Raw genomic sequence first — 12358 nt, 5'->3', positions numbered from 1 at the left:
AGCATTTTCATGTGTTCGGGTCGTGGAGGGACGATCAAAACGAGGTTGGTCATGAATTGACATTTCACCAATTTTGAAACGGGAGAACCACTCAAACACTTGAGTTTTCCACATAGCATCATCCTTGTATGCCATTTTTAACATTTCAAGAGTTTCTGTTCCATTTTTTCCGAGCAGGAAGCACAATTTCACCGCCGCACACTGTTCACGATAATCAGCCATTACAAAAACAACACTCACAGAATACAGTTGTCACTATACACTCTGCCGAAGCTAGTACGTCTGACTTTCAGCGACGCCACTCGGCTTACTGACTCTAGAATGTTCACTCTATGCGCTCCTAGCGGCAAAACACGGTACTACGAAAACACTGCCCACCAAAAAATTAGTTCGGTTTCTTTTGGGTACACCCTCGTATACCAAGAAATAATCACTGCTTCCATGTCATATTTCCAGGAACACACCTTTTGCACATTTGGCGTCACTTCATACTTCAGTTTCTTCCTTGGTGTACGTGGCTGCTTTACGCTGTCCGGTGAATCAAATTTCACTGATCCGTTCAGTGCGTGCACACTGGCTCGACGAGGAGAGCTTGCGTTATCACCACGCCCGCTTAGGCTAGGTTTGTTTATTGCGGACTCGCGATTTGCTGCAGGCTGGCGCTTTGCTGGAGATGCAACTCGCTTGGAAGGAGAGCCAGACTCTGAGACAGAATCTTTCTTATCTAGCTTTCTCTTGGGAGTGTTAGGCACCTTGCTGCCAAGGCGTCGCACTTCGTCTTCAAACAAATCGTCCCCAAGAGCTTCAACCTGAAATGACACAATGAAAATACAATGCCGTGAGTGACCACTAGAGTATAGTCTGTGAAATGCATGACACCAAGATATATGAAGCAATCTTTTCTCCAATTTCATTAGTAGCCCGCTTTACAATCACGTGCACATCTTGAGAGCAATTTTCAGATAACATTAAACACAAATAATGGAGTTATCGCAGTTATAATGCAGATATAACTTTTAATAATTTACAGCTTTCAGTGGATTATGAATGGCTTCTGCCTCACTGACGGTGCATATTATGTAAAAATTATGTAGTCAGCTTGGATTACTCTGCCTTACTACAAACATTACAAAGGTTGTTCGGGTAAATTCCAAATAGTTAATAAGAACTTAGATGATTAAAGAGTAGAGCTACTAAGTGGTAAAGCTAGCCATTAACCACAAATAACTAAATGTCAGTTGTGTGACGGCTGTTTTAGCACAGATGGCTAAATACATCAAGATATGGATACATACCTTAAACTTCTTGAACTTTACAGAAAACTCATTGCATTCAAAATATGTTCTCCTCAGATATCTCAGGAAATCTTTCTTGATGACAGCGATTTCATCTTCGCTGGCTCCAGGAGCAAGGTTGTCCTTAAATGATGACTTCCAAACCTGGGAAACCTACACAAAATATGATGGAACATATTACACAGCACCTGATTAAAGGAAGTTCTCAAAATATTGAACATACTCTTATCAGTATACAGCTAATGTCTAGCACTAGGAAGCCAAACTGGAAAGAAGTTAAAACCGATTGAACTCAGTTTTGAAAACTGAACTCGATTAAAAAAAGTCACTACAGAAATTAAAACTGCTGGGCTGCCTCACTAGAAACAGTCGTTAGCTGAAGACGGACAAAAAGACAAATGCAGCAAATATAAAGAATTTTGAACTAAAAACCTTCGAGGAAGATCAAATGCTTAGAGAACACTGCTGATGAAAAAGGGACTCAAATTAGAGCAAGCAGTACATCCACCCTTTAGTGATTTTTTTTTTAAGTAAACATGCCAAAACATACAGCCTTGGGAAGGCCTCACATATCACGCACCTACTCATGTATACACCTGATTTTGCACTCACAAAAATATCTAAATGTGACAGCATTAGGACTGCCATGAAGGTGAAAATGTCCACAATGTGCCTGAAGCCTCAGCCACCAACCACAGTTCGTACACGGAAGAGCCACCTGCCACCTGCCATGATTGACAGCTGGCCAAATTAACCCCTTACCACATGTGTATCACATATGATACGGTACATTTCCTTTGTGCTAAATTGTTCTGCATGGCAAGAAAAGATATCTTGCTTAACTAGTACCACAGTGTGTATTGTCTGGAATACATGTGCGCAGTAGCTAAATCTTTGGAATGATTTATTTTGCGATTTTCTTTGCAAACATGCGGGAAGATAGCATTTTGTTTTTCTCTGAAGATATTCGATAGGTAAAGGAAATGTTTTTGTCATTCTGACTGGAAGCAGCCCTTTCAAAAAATTGTTAGGTAATTACTGAGGTTTATTTCAATCGGTTACAACACCATCTGCAAGACAATCATTCAGACTACATTGTGAGAAGACTATTTGCTCATGTCTCAGATATGATACACCGTGCAGCAAGGGGTAATTATTTGTGTCAATTTATGAAGTTTCGTAATTTCAGTAGCAGGAAATATATTCACTGCACTTGAATGAGTTTGCGTGCATAATTTTTCGTGTTCAGATTATTTGCTCTTCTTAATTAGGTATTCATTCTAATCAAAGCCGTGGCAGGACTCAAGAGCACTGTACGGGAAGTGAGGTCCTGAGCTCATTTGACAGCCTGTGGTAGGCAACAATGACAGTGCATTAGACTCCGCTATAAAGTGTACTGACTGCAGAGGAAAAAAAACAATATGCAGTTTGTAGGAGAAAGAAAGAAAATGCCACAACCTCCACGAGGTAAAACACAAAGGTAACCAAAAAAAAAGAAAATAAAAAGCTTGCATAGGAAAAGCGTGGTGCTACATGAAAATGAACCGTTTGTACCAGCTATAGAGTTTGTACAACTAAGACTTGAGCGAAAGCGACGACGGCACTCCCATGTAAACCCTCTCCATTCCTTTGCTAATCGTGTTTGCAGCCATGATATTACTTCTAGCATACTACAGCTGCGTACATCCAGCACCCTCTAGTTCTGAGTACAGCAAACGAAATGATGCAAAATTATTGCAAATATGCTTTTATCAGCCTGTATATCACTTAAATTTTACAACTGTAAGAAAATAAAATGTAAAAACATTTTTTTATGGAGTTCAATGCTTTGTAGATCTACATTTTAGAGTTTTGCTGTGCTTTACCCTCATGGCACCAGCCTATTACAAGATCGTGCCTAGAGGGATAACAGGGGGAAGAAAATGAGCTGTACAAAAATAACAAAATATGCGCTCCGCAAGGTAACCAATAATGTGCAGCCACTGCGAGATTTTGAAAGCTACCTACGTTGGATATTCACCCCTTTGCAGAAAATGAAACAAATGTGCTATTCGCCGTGCTTTAGTACTCGGGCAATATAGTTTGACATGGACGAGTAATAGGGAACCAAAGCTGGAGTTTACTCCGCGACGCCAGCGCTCGGTTTCCAGCGGAGCGGAGAGGAACTACAAAACCTACGCTCATTCGCGCCCGCGCTGCGCGCGGCTGTCTGCGGAGTCTGCGCAGCCTGCTCGCTCGGGAGCGCGTGCTACGTTCAGCCGTGCGTGCACGCGGAGCGGGAGAAGGAGAGTGAGGACGAGGGGGGTTGGTGGCGCGTCTTCGCGCGCAAAGCCGGCGCTCTTTGCCATTGGGATTTCTTAATTTTGCTTTTTTCTGTGCCCCGGCTGACATAGTGGCTGGCTGGAGGCATGTTTTTTATCGGTGCTTTCGAAAGCAAGAAATTATGTTTAATTGATCGCCGGACATTGTTTTCAAAGAGCGCTTGTTGGCAGGCTCAGACATAAAAAAAAATGAACGCGAATTCGCTACTTGAAGGCGGGAGGCAAACGACAGGTATCTTGAAGGACTTGAGGCGGTACCTCTTGATGCCTCTATCCATGTTCACAAAATGAGGGGTCCAGCCTTCTGGTTGAGAATAACCGATAGGCTTGTACACAGCAACGAGTGCTCCTTCCTTTCCCTTTGTGACTGGTCACTTGAAAGGGGCCTGTTCAGCTCTTTGGGGACAAACGTTTTAGGCAGTGCTGCCGGCGCCGTGGGGCCTGCTTTCGGCGCGTTTAGGATGCGTTCCCTACAAAGGCACAAAGCATGCCGCCTTACCCTTTGGTTCCTGCCGACACCGGCCAGGGGAAGTTCGCTGCTGCGGCGCTGCCGTTCGAAATCAATGACCTATCTACCTTTAACGATGAGGGGTTCCTAACGACTTGGGTCATTCCCCAGAAGCCGAGGCATGCCATTTTTGCGGCAGTTTCCTCTCCACGAGACGAACAGCAAGGAAATGTCTGACGACTTTCCATGCAGACGGGGACATCTCTACACGGAAACCTTTGTCTTCTTAATTCCACTGTTACGCTGCGCAATTCCTAGTTCAGTTATCTCCTATAGCGAACGCGCAGTTTTGAGCTCCCGAAGCAGGATCGCGTATGAGGATAGGATGATTGACGTAAAGTGATGGCATTAATGACGAATATCTGTTTCTTGAGGCCGACTCGGTTCCACGATGGCTGCTTCGGCACCGCCAGTTAGAGAAGTACGACACACGAACGATACGAGATATCCCCCCCCCCCCCCAAAAAAAAAAGAAAGAAAGGCCCACAACCATCCCGTTATCCCGTTACTGTTTCCACACAAGCTTCGCGAAAAAAGTGCGCCGTCATTTTTTTCATTCTAGTTCGTTTCTTTCTTCTTCCCCCTCATTGTTAGAGCGCGACGGTGGCCACAATGCGGTCGGAGGAGAGAAACAACCGAGCGCGCGCGCACAAACACATGCTAGAAAGCAGTGCGGAGCAGACGACAACATGCTTTTCTATGCGGCGGCTAGCAGACGACGCGGCCGGGCTGCGCGTAGATTTTGACGGGGTCTCCATGGAGGGCGCTGACGCACAGAGCGGCGCAGCGCCCCCTGGCCCAGGTTTTCTCCCCTATAGTGCACTGTTCAAAGGAGACTTGGCCACTTTCAAAATCTTGCGCTAAGAAAGCGTTGCAGGAAACACCACAGTTGCATATGCGCCCCAAGTGCTACAGTCTTTAAGCCTAGTGTATCTAGATCTTTAAAAGAAATGCTCTTTTTCAAGGAACTGCCGCTCAGTGATCTATTATGTAGTTCTCATTCAGTTAGAGCTGCTTATGAGCAATTTTATATTATCACAAAAAGCACCCCTAACTGCATGGTGTATCGCATATGATACACGACAATATTCCACAAAATTTCACAATATTTCACGTGCATAGTTTCTCTCAAAATGAAGGTTGATACGGGTCTTTGCATTGTGAATGGAACACACTGTAATTTTTTGGGATGAGAAAGAAAATTCATGCAGTAAGGAAAATTTTATCTTTCCTCAAAAAGGGGAGAGATGGGCAGTTCAAAGATTGGGATATAAAGAAACTGGAACTCAAATTAGAAAAAGAGTACAGGGATGTCTAGAAAGACTTGGATATAATGGAACACTGATGTGCTCCTCCTTACTACATAAGTGGCGTCAAAAAGGCGTATGCTTTCACCTTTCCTCTGCGTCGATGTGCATTCATTCAAAGCAAACCATTATGGTGTCCTCATAACCCATGTCGCTTTAGGACGTGAAATCTCAATGCCAAAAACGTTTTCTCACTCTTTCAATTAAATGACACCATATTTAGGTAGTTGGGTACCACAGCTGGCACGACAGAGAATGACGCTGACCAAATAGCTGTGCTATGCAATTCAAAAAAATTTGAAAGACAGTGCCATGTCTAACAGAACTAGTGCAACCAATTCACCTGAACAAAAAAAAAAATAAAATAGGGAAGATCAACTGTATTGATACGGAGGAGATGTAAAAGCATATACCCTTTCAACACTGGTTAGGTAGTACAGCAAAGGTCCACTGGCCACCCTAAATACGAAAGTGCATTTTAGCTTGGTCGCTGTGAGGCATCATCTTCTGAATGAGCGGACACAAACATTTTTTCCGAAGGCTCATTAACAGAGGACATACAGCCAACAAACCTGATCTACAGTGACCATTCTCCTTCCTATCCATCCCTTCCATCTCTGAAGAGTTACCATGGCTTAGCACACAGAACACTCTGAAGCATACAAGGACTAGGAAAAGAAACTAAGAACCTTCTTTTCGTGTGGTTGCATGCATGCGCAAACATGAAAGGTGCAACGGAAATACATGCAGCGAGCGGCTGATACAATTAGTGGTCTACGCCCAAGCTTCACACATCAGTCAGGCAGACGGGTCAATGGACACTTAGCTTTCCGAAAGAAAGCATAATAGAGCTTTGGTGTGTATTGCTGCTTTCTGGCACACTCATTGCCACAGCATTTTGCCAAGAATATCTGTTACGCCTGATTGAAGCACAGGGCTTGTCTGTTTAAAATGTTCAGACCCTGGTCAGCAGCCTTTTAAATACTTTATCTGACTCTCTGCAGTTGCACCCGCACAACAGGCAGCATTTTGTCTAATGTGCCGAGTGACTGTAGACCTTAAGCCCTCCTGCTAGCATTCTCCAAGGTCATTCATATGCGCAAGTACTGCATTTTCCCGGTGAAAGTGCTGTGCTACACAAGGGAAAAAAGACAAACAAGGAACAAGACAACCAAGATGCACAGATTGTTTCTCATTTGTCTTTTTTCCTAGTATCCTAGTATAGCAAGAAATTGCCATTTAGAATGTTCAACCAACTAGCCCCCATAGCTGCTTTGCTAGGTGCCTATGCGCCAGTTTCATCTGCGCCTCGCCACATCTGCACCGCAAAAAACACACTCGCACTGTGCAGTGGACATCGCCATCTTCATGAAGTTCCATCGGCGCCACTCCTTCTTTTAACCTAAGTAAATATGCCATAGACATATGCCATCTAAACAAGTGTGGGAGAGGTCCGCAAGCATAGTGTTGGGCGAATTCACTAGGTGGCGTGACAAAAAGCAGCGTGGCACAGAGGAAGCCACTCTCGCTAATGACAGAGAATGAAGCCATAACAAGCAGGCTGCCGAGATCCCCGAACAATAAAAGCCACACCACTGAGAAGCTTACCAAGTGTGAAAGCGTGCCAAGATCGAAGCGGCAACAGCGACTGCGGGCGATGGCTTACACTCGTGGAACTTGGTTCAAGAATTGTGCAACCTCTACCATCCTTTTAGCCGCATTTAGTGCTACTGAGTCATATCAAGTCATATTTAAACTTGCTGAGACATGACTGGCCACATTTAGTTTTGCCTAGCCATTCTTACCTATCTTTATTTCAATGAATCATGCTTGGTCACTGCTTTGGGTAGACACAGGGATGCAACAGCTGAAATAAGGTTTGTAGCAATTTTCGGAGCAGCAAAATTTTAGTTTCGAAGCAGTAAAACCCATATTTGGAGCAGCTCAAAAGAAAAAAAATGCACTTCGCAGCGCGAATTGATATTTTGCAGCAGTTAAACAGAGAGGAAACCTTACTTTAGGCACAAAAAAAATAAATAAAGAGATGTGTATACCAGATCGTATGAATGTGATCCAAAGGAAATCTAGCAAGGGCGGCCTATAACCAGCGCATAGTATATTTCCTTTAGGAATGCGGCGTGTACATATTTTTGTAAATATGTGTTCTGTCTCGACCTTGGCGGCTGCGTTTCGATGGAGGCGAAACGAAGAGGCGTCTGTGTGCTGTGCGATGTCAGCGCATGTTAAAGATCCCCAGGTGGTCGAAATTACTCCGTAGCCCTCCACTACGGCTCCTCTTTCTCTCTATCTACTTTCACTCCCACCTTCCTCCCTTCCCCTATGGCGCGGATCAGGTGTCCACAGAAACAAGTGTGACAGATACTGCGCTTTTCCTTTTCTGCAAACCGATATTGTATTGCAAGGTATGCTATCACACTAAAATAAGAGTTTGAGCAAAAGAAACTGAGGAGGTGAACTTTTCCAACTACGGGAACAGAATAAAAATGGAATAAGCTAGAAGAATATTCATTTCCTTTTTTCTTTTTCTTTTTTCATCCAGTGCAGTTTGACAATCCTAATCACGGGATCTTGCTCGCAAGGCTCATAAAACAATGTTTTGCAGTCTGTGAAATCCACAGCTTGTGTCGTGCAAGGGCAGCTCCATATAAGCCCAATTCGAAGCCGTGACTGCGATTAGACTGTGCCCAAAAGCGACTGTTGGTTCAAAAGGAAACACAGAAAAGAAGACAAAGAAAATAAAAACAGCGATCAAAAGGCAAAAGAGCAAATGCCGAACAAGGAAAACTGACGAGCGAGTGTCTTCGGCCCATGATTTACGCTTTTTAGGGGCTGGCGATGACTCTATATTTTGATTAAGCGGAGGTGGGCAATGACTAGGGACATTAGGTTATATATTTCGTGCACAGAGCAGACTTTAGAGTATTTTTATGTTTTAGCATCCTTAAATGTTCATTTTGGCAGTTTTGGGCTCCATTGCAGCTCTATGCAATTCAAAATCTAAGGCTGCTGCACGTTTCCCAACCTGCCGACAACCGAAATAAACTTCACATGCACCACCTCAAGTTAAATTAGCAAAAACACTGAAGCTATAACTGATGCATCTTCAACGCTATCTGACGAAGGGAAAGTGAGTCTATCAACGAGACAGCACAAAAACAACCCTGCTGTACATGAAAGGCCCAATAAAATATTGAAAACTTCCAAGAGTCGCATAAAAAAAACTAGAGATACACCCATTAAAAGCATGAGGTGCTTAAAACACAGCGTTAAAGTATTGCTCCAAAATCACAAGTGCAACGCATTAGCAGTGGTGCCTTGTTACAAACAGCCCCTTTCGGGCTATAGGGATGCTTCGCTGCACGGACTGTGCCCAGTGTGGGGAAGCATCATCAAACCACTACGGTTCAGCGTACTCGAAGAGCGAAGGAAGCACGTGGATGCAAGAGAGAAAAATATGAGTAGGTGTTAGAACGTCGTGGTGCCCTTTCAAAATAGAACTAAAAGGCCAGTGACGACCGCTGCAGTTTCTGAAACATCGTGACTGGCCATATCACGGCCGCACAAAGTTGTCCCCGAGTATGGCAAACGTTTACGGCTAGTAGGGGCATTTTGGCGCAGCGTAGTGCAAATTTAGCAAAATTTACGCTTATGACGCAGAAATATCAGCTGTATCAAAATGGCACAACTAGTGCAGCTGTTGCGCCCCTGGTAGACACCATTACATCCTAGTTCTTTCTGGGGCTTTTGTTATGTCAGAATCTTCTATTGCATCCGAGTCTTTCATTGTTGCCAAACTTTTGCAATATCCGGTCTTTCGTTACATGCATACATGTACACACATAGCTTCAACCCGCAGGGTTCATACACACGGTGAATAGTTCTTGCCGTCGCATCACTCCTAATGCTTTTGCATTAAAATATACCACCTCGTGATCTGTTTTGGATCTTGACCCACATAACTTGAGTCTAATGAAGGAAGCCAAAAGCCATTGGCACGAAAGAAAGCATAGGAAATTGTTTTGGTATTGATCAATGTGAATAACAATGCAATCATGAAGATAACTGATAATAGAAAAAAAAAAAAACACCTACATACCACCGGTTAGATGTTTAGAGAATAAAGAATTAGGAATTAATTAGTCAACACAGCTCATTTTGCTCCTCTCCACAAGACGCAAGGTAGAGGCAACCATAGAGCAGTTTAATTTGCAAAAAGCAAACTTGCATCACATATATAAAATGATAGCAAAAATCATGACAAATAGCTGAGCCACCGCATGAATGCTTATATGCACTGCACACTAATTCTCTCAAAATTTCTCCAACTTTTTGTTTTAAGTAAAAAATGTATTGCCTGGTTATGAGGCTGTCTGCCCAGCCACAAAGGACGCACTTATCACAGAAGTAAGCTGGATTCGAAAACCTTTCGGCCAGTCGAAAGAATTTCGTGAAAGCCTTACCAAAAAGCACAGGCTGCCGCCATATTGAATTGAATGGTGGGGCATCATAGCCTCAAATATCCGAATAAAAATAAAATTAAGGAATTGTTAACACTTGCATTTTGTTGCTGAAATTAACTAATGATGGCAACATCTGAATTCATCATTTATTTTTTCTTTTCCAGCTTTTTGGTGAAAGCTGTCTCTTAAATGTAGTATGTCATCGACAAAAGCCGACTTTCATTCGTCCTCATGTCCCTTAATCTGCGTTAGAAGCCACAAAGGTGAGTTTCAAGCTTAATCAATGTATACCTGAGGCAATAACTTCTTATCCCCAAGTGCTTCAAGTTTCCTCAGAGGCTGGCAATCAGCTCCATCCAGCAGAACCAACTTGGGGAGGAGAGAGACAGCTATGTTCTTGTCTGCTGACTGTCAGGAAGGAAACAATAAAGAAAATTTCACACAATGGTGTCTCAAGCATGCGTGCAGAGTTAACAATACCTGAATCTTTAGAACACAGAAAGCTAACACTATATATATATATATATATATATATATAGTGTTTTGTAACTTCATTGCATGCGTTTTTAAAAATTCTCCCGCCTCAATCGGAGGCTCATTTGCACTGAAACCACACACAAAGCTTGCGCGCTGTTCCTTTTGTTGTCTAGTAAGTCTGACAGCGGTTCTTACCTTGTTTGGTCTCACATGATGAGAAACCAGAATCATCTGTGACGATACTGAGGGAGCAAAAGACGCAAACGCCAATTTTTCACTGAAGGCCAGCAGTGGTACTATCTAGCATCATTACAAAAACGTGCCATGCTTGCCTGGGCGCTTTGGAAACGTGCGCTTTCCTTCAGCAAAGCCAGATGACACCAAAGCTGCCTTTTGCTGGAAATGCTGCATTGCCGTCTTTTGCTCCTCAGTCTCGTCGCAGACGGTTTTTGGTTTTTTTATCATGCGCAGCCAAACCAAGTAAGCACCATGGTCAAATTTATCTCGTAAAGAAAGGGACAACAACGCGCAAGCTTTGTGTGCAGTTCAGCGCAAATGAGCCTCTGGTTGAGGCGGGAGAGTTTTTCAAAACGTGTACGATAAAGTTGCAGAACACTGTGTGTGTGTGTGTGTGTGTGTGTGTGTGTATATATATATATATATATATATATATATATATATATATATATATATATATATATATATATATATATATATATATATATATATATATATATATATCACAAGGTGGTGGGAACCTCTAGGTTAGATTGGAACCTTATGAGGTTGCCCACTTCTACATATATGTGAATGAAACATAGCAACAGTTGAAAATAACTTTCAAAGTAGAAGCAGTAACAGGATGCTTTCTAAAATATTCTGTAACAGCAGGTGGTAGGCATGCGCAGAAGGCAATACGAAAACTGTAGCACTTACAAGAATGGGGTTACCAGCGACCATCAACTCCGTCAGTTCACCATAGGCCTTGAGGAAAGCCAAGTCATTGACCAAGTTCTCCTCTATGTTCAGGCGTCGAAGTTTCGGGAGATTAAGATTGGGAATATCTCTTAGTGAATTTCTTGAAACATCAAGGCTTTCTAGGTTTTTCAGCCCTTTAAAGTTGCAAGGGTCCAACACCTTGAGGTCCTGGTTGCTCAGACTGCGTTCATATGTCAATAAAAACAAACAAATTAGACTTTAAAGGACGTTTCTTTACGCGTACAATTTGCTCTTAAAATTACATATAAGCCTCATAAAACATTTGCGACATACGGTTATTGAATTCTTTGTTAAGTCACGCCACAAGTTAAATGGGAAGCTTAATTTAAGCAAACAGCGCTCGAAAATGAGCTGAATAATTCATAAAATTAAAAAAAGAACGTGAAGTCGGCTGAAAAGAGAAAAATACGTGCGTGATCAGTCGACAAGTGCTTAGTGAAACACATATGCCAACTGATTTTTAGCCGCTGGAGACAACTGTCACGAGTGAAGCAGCAGCCAACCTACGTAACCAAAGCAGTTTTCTAAAAATTAAATTCAAAGTGAAAAGCGAACTAAGTGGTAACAACTTTACATTGAATGTTTTGCATCGTTTCAATCAGCAGACGTACACAATGACAACACATTGTATATTTGCGTACGTTGACTACCACATACGGGATGTTCAACTGCTTTTTCAGCACTTACTCTAGCTCTTTCACATCGCTCAGCGATTTGCACGAACTCAGTGACAGGATATCTTGCGTAGAAATCATTTTCAAGCGCGGCCGCAGCAAATCCCGCGCCTGAGCAAAACATGTGCGGAGAAACCGCTTGGCATTGTGGGTACTGCTAATATGTTTACGTTGTTTACATTGTTAGGGTCGGTGCCATGAGGCATGAATGACTGTGTACTTTAATCCACACAGTTACTGCAACACATTTCGGCGGTTTAACTCTCTGAAAAATCTTGTAAAACGAACAATTTGAC

General features: G+C 42.8%; 1 protein-coding gene across 1 annotated transcript in view; it reads right to left on the bottom strand.

Moving 5' to 3' along the window:
- LOC146196584 (leucine-rich repeat and WD repeat-containing protein 1-like) overlaps positions 1-12228 on the bottom strand; it is a 27615-nt gene extending 15387 nt beyond the window's left edge. Inside the window, exons 1-5 of the mRNA XM_084598339.1 lie at positions 12076-12228; positions 11326-11548; positions 10204-10320; positions 1296-1448; positions 465-809 (exon numbers count right to left, since the gene is read on the bottom strand). Coding sequence (XP_084454465.1) covers positions 465-809; positions 1296-1448; positions 10204-10320; positions 11326-11548; positions 12076-12143 — 906 coding nt within the window. The 5' untranslated portion in view covers positions 12144-12228. The remainder of the gene's footprint in view (positions 1-464; positions 810-1295; positions 1449-10203; positions 10321-11325; positions 11549-12075) is intronic.
- Positions 12229-12358: the final 130 nt, after the last annotated feature.

Source organism: Amblyomma maculatum, chromosome 3 (genome assembly GCF_055883805.1).
Source record: "Amblyomma maculatum isolate TAMU_Amacu chromosome 3, ASM5588380v1, whole genome shotgun sequence".
Classification (NCBI taxonomy): Eukaryota; Metazoa; Arthropoda; class Arachnida; order Ixodida; family Ixodidae; genus Amblyomma; species Amblyomma maculatum.
The sequence above is the reverse complement of the archived record's forward strand: the minus strand, read 5'-3'. Positions and strand labels throughout refer to the sequence as shown.